The 18,594-nt window shown below is 41.1% G+C and overlaps 1 protein-coding gene across 2 annotated transcripts in view; it reads right to left on the minus strand.

Moving 5' to 3' along the window:
- Positions 1 to 18,594, minus strand: part of bahd1 (bromo adjacent homology domain containing 1) — a 28,119-nt gene continuing 9,525 nt past the window's right edge. Inside the window, exons 1-7 of one of the 2 annotated variants that reach the window (XM_018683953.2) lie at positions 16,964 to 17,349; positions 9,526 to 11,308; positions 6,463 to 6,866; positions 5,992 to 6,151; positions 5,795 to 5,874; positions 4,482 to 4,573; positions 1 to 4,223 (exon numbers count right to left, since the gene is read on the minus strand). In XM_018683953.2, the coding sequence (XP_018539469.1) occupies positions 4,031 to 4,223; positions 4,482 to 4,573; positions 5,795 to 5,874; positions 5,992 to 6,151; positions 6,463 to 6,866; positions 9,526 to 11,179 (2,583 nt within the window). In that variant the 5' untranslated portion in view covers positions 11,180 to 11,308; positions 16,964 to 17,349 and the 3' untranslated portion in view covers positions 1 to 4,030. Of the gene's footprint in view, positions 4,224 to 4,481; positions 4,574 to 5,794; positions 5,875 to 5,991; positions 6,152 to 6,462; positions 6,867 to 9,525; positions 11,309 to 16,963; positions 17,350 to 18,594 lie in introns of those variants that run through there. The other variant, XM_018683952.2, reaches the window with a different exon arrangement.

An 18,594-nucleotide genomic window follows, 5' to 3' on the forward strand; every position in this document is an offset into this window, starting at 1 on the left:
TTCAAACTCATATATTATTTATTACAATTAAATATTTTTCTTATATTACAGAGGTCCATTTGAAACCATACAAATAATCTGTGCTGTGATTAATATTTCCAAGATATTTCCAAAACTCCATGCAAAGAATATGAACATAAATTCACATCAGAAGAACCAAAGTTTAGTTTTTTTTTTTTTTTTTTTTTTTTTTACACCTGGGAATGAAGTTAATTCATGTTTCAATATCCTCCTCTTTCTCTCTCTTCTCTCTTTTTGGTGCAGACATTTCTTTGTGGTGATTCAAGATCAGACCAGCGTTATCTGACAAAAATGAAAGGCATTTGGAAGGTGAGTAAAAACAACAGCAACTGCTCGTCCTTCTCTTCATGGAACCGCTTGGAAGATATATATATATATATATATATATGGGTTAATGGGAATAGGCACAGAGGACCAACTAAGACATAAGTATCACACATCTTGATTAAACATAATTAGTTTGCTGAGTGATTCCTATGGTTTCTAACACTGATCCAGAACACCCAGAGAGATTTTAAATTGAAATTAAACCAAATGTAGTTTACCCAATTCTGCTGTGTAGTATTGTGCTGTGTGGGCTTTGCTACATCCATCATGCATAAATATACTCAATAAAATGTTTCAATCAGTGGAGAGGTCTTTTGATACAGGCTGATTACCTTTGGTTTACTGAAAAGGGTCTAACCTCTCCATTTTAGCCCACTGAGTTGAATTAATCAATATGAATATATTCAACTAAGGAGGCTCGTTTGAAAGTCATATATTAATCCATTAATTAATAATAGTGAATTTTATTTTTGTAAATTAACACACAGAGTTAATCGACCCCACCCTTTGTACAGGGAGCAAAGCAGAAGTAGACAGGATGTGGGCAGTTTCAAGTGATATACCACCCAAAATCTTTTGAATATCACAGACTCACTCTCTGTGCTTGTAAGGTGGCTTAATAGCCTGTACTTTACTCCTTCATGTAGAACAGCAATTGCTGGCAGCTTACAACATGTTGAATACCAAGTATTTAAATGGGGACAAGTTTCAAAGCAGAGTAAAAACTACTCCTGCATAATCCATTTCCTCACTGCCAGTGGCAAAGTACACCACCTCTGTGTTGTGCTTTCACCATCCACAAAGCTCTACCAAAAAGTTTCTTTAGCAATATTTTGACAAAAATTGTGATTGTTTGGAACATGATGAGCATTCAGATGGACAGTTAAGAGTTGGATTGTGCTGAAGTAGTGGTTTACGGAGTCTGTATGGATTTTTTGTACTAAATTCATATCGACTGTTACAAATCAAGCTAACCACAGCTTTTGTTATTTGAGAGGGATAAAACTACAAACTTAAAGGAAATGTTTGACACTTTGGAAAATGTGTTATTGTAGTCAGTTAGATGAAAAGATCAAGACCACTCTCATATCTGTGCGTCAAATATGAAGCTACAGCCACTTGCTAGCTAGCTTAGCATAACATAGAGGCTGGAAGCAGAAGGAAACCGCTACCAGCAAACTGCTGTTTTAACAGATTAAATAAGTTATAATGTGTTAATTCATGAGCTTTAGATGTGCTGACAGGTGGTTTTAGTTGCCTTTTCTGATTTCTGCCTGCTTACAGTTGTTACGCTAAGCTAAGCTTAACAGCTACTGACCGCATCTATATATTTAGCAGACACATATGAGAGTGATACCATTTTTTTCAAAATGTCAAACTATTCTTTTACCCACCATCTAGTCTTCAGGTGTGTGATGCTGAAGATCAGTTTCAGTTTGAATTAAACGTGCAGACATTTGTCCAAATAAAAGTATTGATCAAGAGTCAGTCTTGTGTTTCAGATCACATGAATGAGATGGAACTGAGATGCATTTCAAGCATCTAGGAATCAAAGTCAGCACACTAAGAAGCTTCACAACCCCAGGCTGAGATTGGTACACATTTGTAAATGAAAGGCTGGGAATGTTCTATAAGGCAGCAAGATCAAGGGCACAGGCTAATGGCAAAGTACGTTTAAATCATTGTAGCATTCGGCATTTAAAGGTGAAGAGGCAAAGCTTTATCATCTGAGGAGACATGAAAGGAGAATAACAAGAAGCTGGGAGAGGCCAAGGTACGTTTTGGTCCTGCAAACATCTCTGGTCACATGTAAGCAGGTGTCCTTCAAACTGTATCTGATTTCCTTCCAAATACTCTACATGTGTCCTCAAATCTGCCAAGGACCTCAACATCTCAACACTACATTTAATAGGCTTGTATTGGGTGAGCAAGCTTGATCAGTCACAGAAAAAACTATTGCAAATGACTCACACTTTTCATTTTAGACAGTGCAGCTAAGCAGAGACATCTTTGACTTTTCTAATCAGGAATGAAAGCCACTCCTTTTAAACTCTATTCTTTAAAATTATCTTTTGAAAATAAATTATATTTTCTCAGTACAGAAATAAATACATATCTTCTCTCAAACATAGGAATGAATCATTATCACATATCTAAATGCTACACTGAATACATTACTCACCATCTAATCGGTGAAGAAACAAGAATATAGGTGACTAACTGATGCCATCTGCCAGGAACAGACACTCATCCAGACATATAAATGCAAATATACAGTTAGCTGACACCAAAGTAAAATCACACCTCTGGCAAACAGCTTTGAGAAAGTAAAATATTCCTAAGCATTGGCATAACAAAAATCCCCTCAATGCTCGGCTCGCTGGACATCTTCACACTGCGAAACCAAACAAACCTAACTGTGCTTTCTTTGTAGGGTGCACGTTTGTTATACAGTGTGAAAGTCGCCACTGGGTTGAATTTCTGAGTTAAAGATATGACACTAAACCTATAATTATCTTAGAAACTCACAAGAGGTGTAGCCCAAAAAAATTCCACATTTCATCGTTTGCTGTGCATGAAACCGATCAGTGATAATAAAACTGAGTATACTTAATCAAACCTTCTGATCAATAACTTTCTCCACTTCTGCGTTCAAAGTGTACTACATAGACCTACAAGTAAATTACACTCACTGTATATGAAAATGGAAATGTTAAATAAGAGAGTATATTAATTTGTGGGAAACATGCTTATTTGCTTTCTTGCTGAGATTTATGGCTGTGTCTTAATTATGCAGCTGGAGCCAGCAGCCAATTAGCATAGCTTAGCATAAAGACTGGAATAGGGGGAAGCAGCTAGCCTGGTTCTTGTCAAAACCAGGCTAGCTGCTTCTACATGTTTCTAGTCTTTATGTTGAGCTATTCTAAACAGCTGCTAACAGTAGCTTCATATTTACCGTAAAGACATGAGCGTGATGTCAGTCCTCTCGTCAAGAAAGTGAATATGCACATTTACCAGAAATGTTAAAAACAACTTGAACACAGATACTCGATCTAGAGCTTTTCTATGACACTTCACTATATAGTGCCTTGTAGAAAACTGCGCATTTCTACGTTCAGATCATATGGACACCACTCGGCCGCAGATAACAGAGAAATCCAACGATGAATGTGTTTTCAGCCACCAAGAAATCTCTTTGTTTAGGCACAATACGCCTCAGATTTTCTTTACCTATGGCATATCACCGAGACTTTTGTGTGTCTGATATCTGCAGGCAGATATAAACGTTATTCACATGTAACATCAACCTCTCTTCCTATCTACCAAACGTCACATTTCTAAGAGCTACAGTAGCATTTTCTACAGCAGAGTTACGTTCCAGGTTCTTCACACAGCTGCTACAACACCAGAGAGCCATGTATGATAAAGACCATTTACACTGCCATAATAACTCTTATACAATATGTCAGACCAGTACTCTTACTAAATAAACATGTGGCATGTTAAGTATGAACAAGAGATTTGAAATCAAAATAAGCTCATGTCTCCTTCATCCTAAATTTCCAGTTCCTCTCTCACAGAGACAGCAAGTAAGTTTGTGGCTAATTAAAGTCGCGGAGGATGAAACCACAGTAACATTAGCTCACGTCCTGTAGCATGACACGTCATGACCTGTCAGATGCTACTGCAGGTTCTTGAGGAGGCGTCCATAGCGGAAGTCGTAGACGTGTCGACTGAAAAACACCAGCTCTGGGTCGATGTCGTCGGGCACACAGTGGTGGGTGGGCATGGCGTTGCCAACAATGGGTGGCACCACGAGGGAGGCAGCACTGTCGTGTACACCCTCCCTACGGCGTTTTACCAAGGCACAAAATCTGGACAGAGAACAAAAAACAAAGTCAGGTTAAAAAAAAAAACATTCAGAAAAGCAATAAAACATTTCTTTTTAGCTTCAAACTGTCTGAGAACTAAGAAAACCTGCATATTTACCTGGATTTAGAGGAGCCTCATAAACAATCACTAGAATTTTCTCAGCAGGGACATGTAATCTTTAAAAAGCCGTATGTTTAACGTGAAAGAAATGTACTTGAAAGGAAAACGCAAGAGCCACCACAACATGTAAACTTTCTTACCGACAATACTGTGCCAATGTTAGGACATAGCATTTGTCTTCAATACAGGCCACACTGTTCACATCCTGGTGACGAGATGCAAAGATCTCATTCTATGGAAAAAGAGAGATGTGTTTTATTCATGTGTTAGCTCTTAAAAGTGTAATTTAGCAACATTTGACCCCCATAAAGCTTCACAGTAATCCTCGACTGACTGGGACCTCAAAAGGCAACATCTTTCACTTCCAGATGTAAGGACAGATTCAGCTGAGAAAGATGTTTCACTTCCTCCTCTGAGCCACAGCCTGTGCTACTGTCCTCACACTGCTGCTCTGATGTGTTTGTTGTTTGTTAGTGCAGCCGGGAAATGACAGGCTTTATGTGGTTTATTGTTTCTAGAGATTGAATAAAGTGCAACTCGTTCCACTGGGAGATTACTGACAACAGGAAGCGAGCACAACAGAAGCTGTTCCTCAGCATGTGTGTCTGTCTGTGTATGTTTGTCTCTGTATATCTGTGTACTATTGTCTCACATTTGCAGCTACTGAGTCTGTCTTAAAATCTCAAGTCTTTTCTTGAATCCTAATGTGATCATTTTGATACAAACTCACAAAATGAAGAGATGCTAAAGGAATATTAAAACATGAAATTACTGAAGTGTACTGCAAAATAAACATATGTCCTGTAAAAAATATTACAATGTACACCAATGAGTCTGGCTATTATATTTTTTTTAAACTGTAGACACTTGTCAATTAAAGCTCTGTTTAAGCCTGTTTAAAAAATCTGCCTTGTGTTATTCTAAGATTTTCTTGTTGTCAGCAAAACTTAGGTAAACTCCAATGTCCGCAAACCTGTGACCTGGGACTATTTTCAGCTGTGGATTAATACATATTTGGTGCTCTAGAGAGTATTTACTGCAGCAGGACAGTGCACAGCCTTGATCATGGTCCAGGACAGATGCAGATGTGATCAGCTGCACTTGGACAGTGTACGCACACATTCATGCGCTTCTATGCATATGTCAATAGAGGTATATCGTAGGCGGACACGTTCCACACATGCGCACCAGAGAACATGACGCCTACCACCTGACAGCAAGAAGAAGAGCTTTTTTTGTTTATTGTATTTTGTTTTATTTTTACCTGAGGGAGTTAAAAGCTAAGATGGCGTGTAAGTATTCTTGCCATGCTTACATGCAGTTTAATGTGCTGTACCTTGCACGCTGATTTACATACAGTTGACTGATTTTACATGATTTTAGCAAACACCTGCTGACCACTCATACAACCATTTTTTTCTGTGGGACTTGTTTGAAAAGATTTATTTCTCACCTCACAATGTATGCTGGGGTTGCGTCCCCCCTGTGTGTGTTCTGGACGGTAGTACCAAAACAAACTCATCATCAGCTCTCCTGAAGATAAGAAACACAGAGACACACAGTTCACTTCAATGCTCAAGGCAGTTATTACTGCTTTACTTCAGCTTCTCTTGTGGTGTAAATAAACACTGTGTGCAGTGCGTGTCCTACCTGTCTCTGGCTCTTGCCACAGAGCTGAGATCTTGGCCACATAAGGCAGAGATTTCTTCCTAGGTCCAGATTTCAGCAGAACAGTGTCTCTGACCCGAATCAGCTCCCCGTCCCTCTGGACTCCCTCAAAACACTTCCTCAGCACCAAAGTCTCCTCTCCCTGGGAACACAGGCAGCAGGAAATACTGACTCCTCCAGCAGTTACAAACTGATAAGCTGTGAAAGGCTGTGGAGTAAAATGCTGCAGGATGTAATTTGTATTGAATGACTTCTGTGTCTCGACAGAAATGTGGACAGTCAGGAGTTTGGATAAAATGCAGAAAACAGTGAATAAGCCTTGATGTAACAATGATGCATGTGTGATAAATCATCGCAAACTCTCTTAGGACAAGTCAAGTTAAATCAGATTTAATTACAAGTGGCACCACCATGGCTGCATCAAAAAGCACCAGCGTGACTTTTTCTACATACCACAGAGAACACCTCCTTCTGAAAGGGCAGGCCAACTGGCTGCCAGCCGTTGGTGGTTTTTTGGCGCCCATTCTTCGGCTGCTTGGCAACGGATCGCTCCCTGACGCCGGGAGAGCCGAGCTTCTGTTTCTTCTCCCTGTCGAGAGGGCAGACAGCCGAGCTGATGCTGCTGGTGCCGCGCGCACCAGACCTTGACCCGCTGGGCGGCTTGGCACTCTGCGGACACTCCTTTGCCACCTGCAGCGGGGGCTGCGGTTGGCTGGGGTCAGACAGCGGAGTCTGAACGTGGGGCACCGACTGGCCGGCTGGAGGCACAGTGGGAATGGGGCAGCCAGTGAGGATTCTGGGGCTGGGGGAGATGGGGATGGAGGAGGGGCTGTGATGGTCTGTGAGATTTGATGGATCTGAGGAAAGGAGCAGAAAAAGGGAGATAATGAAGTAGAGTGACGGAGTGAAACATGTGCACGCAGTCTTTTAAGGGGCCGCCACAGTGATCAACAACCTTTAACAAGGTTACATAATAGAGACATGAACTGCACTCAGTTGTTATTAGTTCCGCTGAGGCAGCAGAAAAAACAAACAGAGCCTCAATTAAGGTCAATTATAGCCTTTAACAGAGCAACCACACACACACACACACACACACACACACAGACATACACACACAAATAGCCTTCTCCATAAAACTGACAATGAAAAACAGTAACATCCTCCTGTGTGTGAGATAACAGAAAGAGGTTGTACACACCCCCGTGATACAGCTGTGGTGATGACATTATGGTAAATTAATGGTCGATTTATTTCAGTGTGATCTCTCAGCTCTCTGGATCCAAACCTCATCAGCTGCCTTTATTTGTTCCATGGAGAATACATTAACATTAGGCTGCTTGGTTTACAGTTATCCTGCTGAGGATACATACAGAGAAGTAGGAGTGGACCACAACTAAATACAATTCCTCATGTACTGTACTTGTGTACACTTTACAGTTCCTGAATACCTCCATTTTCTATTCAACTTCTTACTCCTACTACATTTATTTACCAGCTGCTGTAGCAACTAGCTACTTTATAGATTAGGATTTTATGTACAATACCTCATAAAGTTGTGAAACACACTGCATCAACAATATATACGGTAAAATAAACATTAAAATGATACTCATACAGTCATGATAATGCAGTGACCACTTGTATTTTCAATGCCTTAAACCTGCAATAACTGACTTTTCGACCAGCTGGGGGTAGCAGAAACAAGCTAACACAACAGCAGCTGCAAAGCCAACAGTTTCTAGTCTTATATTCACTCTCTTTTAACACTGTTTATGTGTTCACCACCTTCTGAGAGAATTTTCGCCATGTTCACCATCTAGCTGCTAACTTCGAGTCACACAGGTTCTTACACTGGCTAATAAGACATCTGCTCAGGTTGTAGTTGGGTGGAGCCTTGCTGGGAATAACACGAGGGCACCGAAGTCCATGTACTAATGAGGAGTGAGTTGTCCAACCTCAGCAGGTGCAACAAAACAAGCAGAAGAGGGAGGGAGATGTCAATGAAACCTGATGTGTATACGCCTACACAGTTCTGAGAAGAGTTCTAATCAGGCAAAAGAGGGGGCAACACTTATGATGATGCACCATAGGCCATTTTCACAGCAGACATTTTGACTTGTCATTAAAAAAAAGCTTACAAGTAACATTCACAATGGCTCTGTTCTATATCAGATAAGAAGCAAACTAGAATTCAGACGTCTTTCATTCTGTTATTTACACCTCTGCTTTTCCTACAGTGACATGTCAAAATGTCCTCAGTGAAAAATATTTGTAAAGATTTCCAATGAGAAGGTTGACAGTGCTCTTGCAGACAAGAGCCATCAACCCTCACAGCCTGACCTGGTTTTGGCTGCTGGAGACCACAGGAAGAGAGAGAGAGAGAGAGTATTCATGTGTAATCAAGTGTCGTTTTGAGGTCACGTTCAGGTGTTTTTAACCATACACTCACACATTCTGACACACACTGTTACACCGCAAACATCACAAAGACTTTTCCTGTTTGGGTTCACATCTGTGACTCCAACATAGTAACTAGCTGCTGACACTCAAGCTCATGCAGTCAGCTCATTAGGTTTCAGCTGCACAGGCCTCGTATTCACTGTCCGGCAGGCCTGTATTCAAACTGAGACAAAAGAGGTCTTGCCCTTTATCTGATATTTTTTTGTTACTTCCCACTCAAGTGACATTCCAAAAAGGGAAATTAAAAATGCCTGACATAATAGCTATTCTCAGCACATTGTGCTGCTTTGGCAGCCGGATTACGGGGGACACTGCATACAAAACAACCTTATAACCATAGTGCTCTCATGAACATTTAATACTTATCAGGAAACCTTGCTGTCTTACTTAAAGCTGATGAAGTTCAGTTTCACTCATCATGGGGAGCATGACCCAATCCTTGGTTCAGGCTCAAAAACTACACATTTCTAACACAAAAAAATCAGTGTTATAAACTGAGGTCATGGAGTTTGGAAGATGTGGGCATTTACCAAGGAAAAGACGTCTAACAAAAGATATTATTGAGTTGCATTTTTGTAAATGTAGGATCCAGCGTTTTTGAACTTGACCTATGATAGGGACAAAAAATCAGGATATCTCAGCCTCTGCTGCAGAGATTTTGATCTTTTTTCCCCCCAATCTGTCTCCTGCAGACCTCCCGACTTTGTAAAAGCACAAAACTAAATTAGCTGGAGTAACCCTTTCAGTCAGCTGATATGACATGAGGCTGAAAGCTCAACACGATCGGAAAGAAATTCATGTTCAAGGCCCAGATTTAAGGCTAGTTCACATTCAATACATCTCTGCCATTCAATAATCAGAGATAATGGACTCTACTGTCCTTTTTCTTCATATCTGAGGTACTTCGGGAAGATGTCAGTGTTGCTGCATTAGTGCCATCAGGACACATACTTGTGCATTAAATTGTCCTGGTAATCTGTAAAAATAACTCTGATACAGTGCTTGAAATACATAAAACATGAACCTTGTAATGTTAGTCTTTTGTCTGCTCACCTCTTTTGATGCTGTGGTTACAGTTGGTGCAGTCTGTGGGGCTGAAGGAGCACCCTCCTCTGGCGATGGCTGGAATCACACTGGTGTAGGTGGAGTAGCCATTGATCCTGCAGGGCTCTCCGTAGCACGCCTCCACTGAGGTGCAGCAGTACACTGGATGGCTAATCCCTGAGGGCTGCGAACCTGTGCCGGGGAGCAGCTTGGGTCTCTTGCCACTCCTCGGGCATAAAGCGAGGGGCGACACAGGGGAGGGGGAGGCGTCCGGGTGGCTGAAGTGGACATAGTAGCTCGGGAAGCAGGTGTACGTGTGCGGGCTGATGGTTATGGCTGCTGGGTGGGCTACAGAATGAGGAGACTGAAGGTGGTGATGGTGGTGGTGATGGTGGTGATGGTGGTGGTGGAACACGTCGGACAGTGAGCCGTCCTCCGGCTCCTTGAAGGTCTTGTCGTCCAGGAAGAGGGCCAGTCTGTGACAGTACTCGACACACCTGTCCTGGGAGCAGCAGTAGCAGGAAGACACCTCGGTCTCCACCTGCTCCTCTTTGATTGTTTTTAAGGAGAATCCCAGCGTAGAGCCACAATGGAGGGCATGTTTGAGACACTCCTGCCCTCCCGTGGCACCTTTCCACTCTGGATCCAGAGCCTCTGTCTTACATAAACTACAGCATCCCTGGATGTTAGGGCCCAGCTGGGAGTGGACCGGATCCTCTGTACCCTGTTGTCTGTGCTTTAGTTGCTCATGTTTGGGATGCATTGCTCTTTTGGTCTGCTTTGTCCCACAGCACACAGGTTTACTGCTAATCTCATCCTGAGTCATAGCTGCTGCTGTTGCTGCTTCACCTCCGCTCCCCAGCTTGGACTCTGACTTCTTTTGCCGTTTGGTTCCGTACGTGGCGCTGGTGAGTTTGAGCAGCGTCGCAGCAGTGAGGCCCGCCTGGCGCCGAGGGGTTGGCGTGAACAAACTCAGCCAGTCAATGTCATGAGTTTCCACCCGTGACCGCTTCTGTTTTTTAGGTTTTTCTTTTAGTGCTGCTTTCCCTCCTGAAGAAACCTTTTTGGTTTTCTGACCTCTGTGTTCAGCTTTGACGAGACTATCCTTTGCTGGATCTTCATATGAAGACTGTCGTTTCTTCATGAGATTTGACACAAGAGGATCGTGTCTGTAGAGCAGCAAGCTGTTGACAGCCTCTGCGTTCAGAGAGGCCATTCTCCGCCTGCGGGGCTCAAAGACAGGTAACATGAATAAGGCGTCAGATTGGTTGATTTTTGGTTCCAGTGCTTGTTGATTGGCTGTGGAAGTTTTCTTTAGTCCAGATTTGGTCCTTCTTTGAATGGCGGAACTGTGGTGCAGCTTCTTTTTGACTTTAGCACTCTTTTGTTTCCCAGATTTTGGTGCATCCTTTTCCTTACCCAGAGCTCCTTTCTCCTCCAGACGGGTGAGCAGGACGCAGCAGTCCAGCGCGTCTCCATCGCCCACCGCCAGCGACTTCTTCCTGCGCCGGTGTGACTCTTTCTTGTCATTCTTTTTCTTCCCTTTCAGCTCGTTCTTTCTCTCCTTCCCCTTTTTCACACCGCCTCCTTTTTCCTTGCTTCCCTTCTTCTCCTTCTGGGGCTTCCCATCTTTCGCTGGCTGACTCTGCTGAGCTTTAACCATGGTCTCAGTGTCCGGGAGCAGATACACCACCTCCTCTTCATCCACAGGGTCTCGGCGATGGCGTGCTTCGGCTCAGAGAGGGCCTTCAGCGAGCATCGTCACGGATCATCAGATGGGTCCATACACTCTCTATGGAGACACAGATCAGACATTGAACCACACAGACTTCACTCTTGCAGAATCTGAGAGTGACTTAATGTAACAGACAGGATCTTCTGATGCATTATTTAACAACCGGTTTTACTTAGTTTGCTGTCAATTTCCAGGTCCCCAGAGAACATGGCCACTTAGACAGCCCTTCTCCTTAACATGCAAATACACTGCACACACAGGATGGAGAAACTGAGATAAAGAGCACATTATAGTGTTATGTTTAAGCCTGAGGCAATAGGTACTCCAGCTGCTCTCCCATTTTTCATTGCTGTTTTAGTTTAAAAATTAGATCATGATATATTAACTATGCTGTAGCTACTGCATGTTTTGATTTAGAAAAAAAAACCCCCTGCCTTTTCATCCTTTGTATCAATAAAGCCAATTTCCTTGAACCCATGTTGAAGCAGATAAATGACTCACATGATCCACCAGGAGCCCAACATTACAAGCATTCACCCACTCACGGCTAAAATACAGAACAAGAGCAGATGAGGCATTGAGGTGATGCGTTTGATGCCTGATATGATGCCTTTTAGAAGTGATTTGAATCTTTTAATTCACAAAGCCACACCGATTTAATTGGAGCAAAGGCTACAGTACAGCCTGCAGCTGATCTCCACAAGTGGTACTATGGCTTCCCAAAGAGAAGGTAATTAGATTAAACATGAAAAGACTGCGAAGACTGTTTCACCTCGAAGGAGCACATTCGCTAGCTTCAGTAAGTATTCAGACCCCTTCACATTTTGCACACTTAATTGTGTCGTAGATTGAAATTTCAATAGAAAAAAATGACCATTATTTAGACTTAATAATCCATAAAGACAAAGTGAAAAGATATTTTCAGAAATTTTCTCTACCAGTAGCAAATTGAATTAACTGTAAATAGTTCTGGAAAACACACACTTTTATGTACATGAAGCCCCTCAGTTCATATTGTATGTCAACATAAAAACCAAGTTCAAGACACTCTCTCTGGACCTCAGCAATAAAACTGCTGTGAGGCATAGATCATAGCAGGAGTATAAAGAGCAGTCCTTGAAGTAAATCTACCACGCCGAGTAACCTATGACGTGACCTGACACTGGGGTGATGGCCTTTTAGCACAACAATGATCTGAAGCATACAACCAAGACACTGCATCAGGACAGGACTCTGATAGTTCTTAAGTGGCCAAGCTAAAGCCCAGATTTAAACCTCACAGAACATCTGTGGAGAGACCTGAAGATGGTAGGTCACACACTTCCCATCTAATCTAACAGAGCTTGAGAGGATCTGCCAGGAAGAATAGTACAAACTGCCCAAATCCAGGTGTGTAAAGCCTGTAGAGACTTGGTCAAGAAGACTCAAAGCTATAATTGCTGCTAAAGGATTCAACAAAATACTGAATTAAGGGTCTGAATACTTCTGTAAATAAGAGATTTCAGTTATTGATTGTTGAAAAATTACCAAAAAAGAAAATAAAAAAATCTCTTTGTCATTTTGGGTTATTGAGTGTGTGTTGAAATTGCAATTTTATCCATTTAAAATGTAATCTACAACACTATAAAGTGTGCAAAAAGGGAAGGGATCTGAATATTTTCTTGAGCCACTGTATTTCAATTGTCTACAAGGTCAAAGGGGCAACAAACACTTTTCAATCACTGTGAGATATGTAATTAAGGAATCAATCTCCAACTTTTGGAGATGGAAAAAACAGTGTGAATAAATCACACATGAACTGATAAGATTTCACAAAAAGCAGAAACACACAACCATGTCAACAAGCTGTTACAGATTACATCAATGCGTCTCCAGCAACTTAATAAAAAATGACTCATAATAAGATTTAAGACTGTCTGCAATTTACTCGTGTGCCCACTCCTCTGCTCTCTCATCACACAAAAAAACACCTCACTTAGGAAAAACCTTTAAAGTTCCTGATGATTCAACTGCCAGTGACCTTTATACAATGACACTCTTTCGTGCAGCTTAAAGAGATGGATCATCCTTCTTGCCGCAGCCCTGAAACACAATTATGCTGCTTGACCTCAAAGAAATAAAGTCAACACAGGCCATTTTTATATTAAGTGACTCTTCAGCCAGAAAACCATCTAGCTTTCATGACCACACACCGTCTCAAAAAGGATTTGGTTCCCTATTAATAACTGAGACATGCTGTATGGTTAGTGACAGAATTTTCTTTTAACAAGCTGGTATGTATACACTCAGGTTGGTACAGTTAGTATTTTTTTTGTCAGTCTTAGGGGTAGTGGACACTTTCAGTCCAGCATGTCATTGGCTGCCAAACACTTCATCTCAGATGTCTTATTGTTGTTATTTCTTTCTACACCAGTAGAAGCCCTGCATAAAGTCAGTCTAAAAATGATTCACATGCTGCCTTCATCCTGTTGTAGGGAATATTACAAGCTGAGCTCCAACTGTGATCATTCTCAGTATTGGTGAAGCTTCAAATTGTTGCCTCTTGGTCTATAAATGTCAGACAACAGTGAAAACTCTGCTCACGGGTTATTAGAATCTAAACTTACATATTTAAATGTCTTGTTTTGTCCAGATAAAAGTCAGTTTACAAGTCAAGTCAAATTTTATTTATATAGCGCCAATTCACAACAGAAGTTATCTCGAGACGCTGTGATGTCAAACTGAGAGAAGCTGCAAAACTTGATTAATCAACTATTTTAACATTACATGAGTGATGTATATAGTATACATATAAAATAGTAGGAAAGTAATATGACAGCGAAAGTGCTACGGTCCCTGAGCGCAGACCTTTAAAGGAAGAATGCGTGGAAACCTCATCTGAGAGCAAAGGAGTCATATTCTTCATATTCTTGAAGGAAAATCTCACATATAAACTTGCTTTCCAGTAAACTTCTTGCTCTATCACCACAGTAGAATACAGGAATTAGTCATAAAAACTTAATGAAAATATGTCAAAAAAAAAAAAAAAACACTGATGAGAGGATATGACTCAATAATACATGCAAATTCTACTGGAGACTGTTGTTGCGCTGCATAATAATAACAGAATCACTTAACAGCTCATTGAGGCAGTCAAGTATTTACACGACTTTCATCTCATCAAGTGTGCAACAAATCTGCTTTTCTTTTTCTACGACAACTTGTTATCATGCAACACCTAATGAAGGGCTAGAGAAGCAGAGCCTGGTGTGGTTTTTGTTGAAGTGCTTTAATTACAAGGAACAGACTGACTGACTTTTATTTTATCACATTTTCTCTGTCTGTCAGTAACAAAATACCAATTTGCCTGTGATCTACTGCAGTAAAATGACTGTTAAACTTGTAAAGGATGTTTCCAAAACCTGTGACTCTTGTAAGCTGTGATCTGTTTAAAAATTTTACGCCCTCTTAAAACAACTGAGAACATAGCCAGAGTTAAATTGAACTAAATATACAAATTCAGGCTGACTCTGAAGTGGACACAGTGGGCATTTTCAAAACCATCTCATGGCTCGGTCCGCCCTTATTACCGAATGACTCGGTGAACCGTGAAATGCAATCCATGAGAGAGAAATTTAATTTCCAGATAACAAGAGGACAGAAGGAGCCTCACATTGAGTTTGTGTCTGTGGATATCAAATCAAGTTGCTTCATTTGAATAAGACAAGCGTACACAATGGAAAGACAGGAGCTCATTGAGGAGCGTCATTATTTTCTTCCAGCTAGACCCTTGCCGCACTGACCACAACAAATAACAGGATAGATTTTTAGGTTGAAATTCATCCTGTGGTCTTATATCCGCTTGTTTTGTCCACACTGTAAGGAAAATCAACTTAAAGCAGGGTAACAGTTCAGAAACACTCTTCACACTCAGCTTAACAAACAGCAGCAACACCTGTAGCCACACACACACACACACATTCAAATCTTAACATTTGTTTCAGGATATTTTGAGCAAATATTATAAGCTCTCTGGTAACTACCACTGATTATTGACCAAATGCATCCTTTTTCTAATCATTTTTATTCTCAAACTTAAAGAGCCTGTCGCTAAAGTGCATCTCTGAAGCTTAATTCTGTTGTGTAGATGGTGTGTGGTGTCATGAAATGACGTTTCTGATAAGACAGAACTACAGTTCCTCTCAGACTTTTCCATAATGATTCATTTTTGCTTGTGAAATACTCAATCATTTTTTATTTTCAGGCCTCTAAATACACTCCAATGAAACATTCTGAGGGAGGAAAATAACTCTGGTTTTAAATGGTCTTTTTGAAAGATGAAACAAAGACTGATTTTCCCCTCTAGGTCTGGTTCACTTGAGGGATTTTGGAAGGTGTCAGTGAAGTGCTCAGATCTTTTACTCAAGTCACAGTGGCAGCTTGTTGGGCTGGAGCTCACTTCAGCTGCTTCATGCACAGTTGGGCAGTTCCATCTGTTAGAATGCATCACATTTTAAAGACTGATCATATGTTTTCTGAGTAAAGTCTTAATCTGCAATGTAACTACCACAGCTACCAAACAAATGCAGAAGAGTAAAAAGTCCATTTGTGTCTTAAATGTACTTCCTGAGTAAATTACGCAAAAGAAAACAAAGCCAGAAGAAAAGCGACAAAAATGAGAGAAATTTTCTTAAGCAGGGACATTTTTTTTCCTTTCGTATCCCTTTAATTATCTTGTGAACCTTCTTATTTATCCTGGGGCCCCTCTTGAGGTCCTGACACCCTAACCCTATAACCACTGTATCAGAAAATCAAATGGAAAGACATATTTCAATCACAGGAGATTAAAAAAACCCATCACATATATGCAATGCAGCCCAAAGTAAACAGAGCATAATTGACACATAAAACCTACTTAGTAATAATTCTGTGTCATGGATTTGTCTCCCTCTCTCCTACTGATGGCTTATTAACTGACTGTAGTTTCATCTGTATCAGGGGGTTCGGATATAGAGGAGGAGGTGGCTGCGCTGCCTGACTGTCAGACACACTCATTCAGAAGAAGGACATGGTGTAGAGCTGTCATCAAAAAAAAAAAAAAAAAAAAAAAAAAAAAAAACCAAAAAGCCCGAGGCAGCTGGTGTGTGCAGCTTCAGATAGCGCCTATCACCAAGTCCACTTTTCCTGGAGCAAATCAGCAGTTCAACAGTCCTACACCACCAACACTAAACCATCCTCCTCCTCCACCACCAACACCCTTCACCTCCATGCAGGTTCGGCCACCAGCAGTTACAAACACACCCACCATTCACTCGTGGATCGGGATTTTTTTTTTTTTTAAAGCAGAGGAAAAAATGCAATTAAAGAGCAGCGTTGTGTACGTCTTGTAATGAGGCTGTGTAAAGACAGACTCGCCTACTGGAGCTTGTAGTTGGCCATGGTGGTGGTGGTGGACAGTGTTAATCTGACAGCATGCCGTAGCAGGAGTGCAGGCTGTGATAGGAGAAGTGAAAAAGCTCCACAGCGGAGAAACGAGTCTAAAACACCCGAACATCCCCTCGATCAATCGCGGGAGTTTTTTGGTTTTGTTTGTTTTTTGGGAAGCGGAGCTGCTCGTTCATATCAATATCATTAGGAGCTCGTATTACAGCCGAGTTGTTAGATGCAGGGCTACCCACCGATCCTACCATCTCCACAACTGTGACGGGAATTACAGCCGCGATTCATCGTTACCTTGTGCGTCCCGTCGGAAATGGAAATCATCTTCCTTCAAAAAACGAAATTAAAAAAGCCACACATAGATCCCCTCGTCCGCGCTGCTTCTTTTTCGGTCAGTTTCCATTCGCTCGGGCTGTCGACCTGGAGAGCGATCCGCGGACCAAACAGCCCACAGTAGCTGGAGACATGGTGAACAAATCGGTGAGCGGTGACCTACTTCCGAAGTGGCATGCTGGAGATAATATCCATGCGCTGCCTGCATTCGCATTCGCCGTTGCACCGGGACATCCCTCTGTAACGCGAAATCACGGCCGTTGTTGCTGTGATATTCCTGCAGGGACTAAACTAAAGGCGATTTTTGCCCCTACACTTTACGGGATTTTTAATCTCACACTAATTGTGCACTTGTATCGCTTCTCTCTAACATTAATTATAGGAGCGTTATGGGTTTATTTGAGCTCATTGGTGTCCAGAACCAAAAACATCACAAACTTCCCCAAATGAGATCACTTCTTAAAAACAGCGACTAGTTATCAATTAATTCTCTTTATTTTCTCCTGTATGATAACTTTAAACTCACTGTATTCAATCTCTGACAACTCCATACTGAAAGATTACTTAAGGTCATTATAAACTCACTGTGCATTAAACGTACTACACTGTGAATATACTGTATGTCCCTGTAGGTATGGTTACATAATCATCATCATGTATAAAATAAATGTCAACTCAGTAATGAGCATTACATTCATAATACAAACAACCATGAATCCAACTTAAGGCTGAATGACCTCATATCGTGATGAATAATACACAGATACCTGATTATTACTGTCACATGTAAGAACACCAACCAAGTCCTTCAATGACACTGATAGCAGGCTGCTGTAATATCATTTTAGACTCACTATACTGAAGTCCATGCAGAAATACTGGAGAACTTCACTACATGCAAAGCAAGCTTAAGTTTCTATATGTGCAGTTAACAGTAACAGAAACATAAAATACTGATAACAAGTTGATTGTTTAGCTCTTTTTTTCCCCAAGACAAACTGGTGACATTTCACTGGCTCCAGCTCCTCAAATGATAGTGATATCTTTAGGTTTTGATCTCTTAGTTTGACTAGGTCTAAGTCTCATTGGGCTCGGGCGACATTTTTGACATTTTATAGACTAATAGCAGGTAAATCAATCAATAACGAAAATGATAATTAGTTGGAGCCCCAGAATAAACACGATAAAATCTAATTATATTATATAAGATCATAAACTCACTATAAATCACACTAAGTCTCTTCAACAGAGACATAAGTGTTATTGAGCATAAGATCACTGTCAAGTCACTAATGGGTTCTACATCCAAAATATGAATCCCTAAAGGAATATTCCAGTGATTTACTTCCCCATCAGATTAATGACGGCAGAGAACAAAAGCTTGTATCCCTGTTAATTAGTCTCATTTACTGTATCCTCTTCTCTTAATGATACATGCAATCTAATAATATGGATGAGTGATCAGTCTCTGCTTGTCATTTATTGCCTTACTTCTTGAGGAAACACAGATAAGATTGGCCTGTTATGACACACACACACACACACACAGCTGCTGGATTCACTCAGTAGGTGTTCAGTTTACAGGAGAACTT

The sequence above is a fragment of the Lates calcarifer genome, linkage group LG19 (assembly GCF_001640805.2).
Source record: "Lates calcarifer isolate ASB-BC8 linkage group LG19, TLL_Latcal_v3, whole genome shotgun sequence".
Lineage (NCBI taxonomy): Eukaryota > Metazoa > Chordata > Actinopteri > Centropomidae > Lates > Lates calcarifer.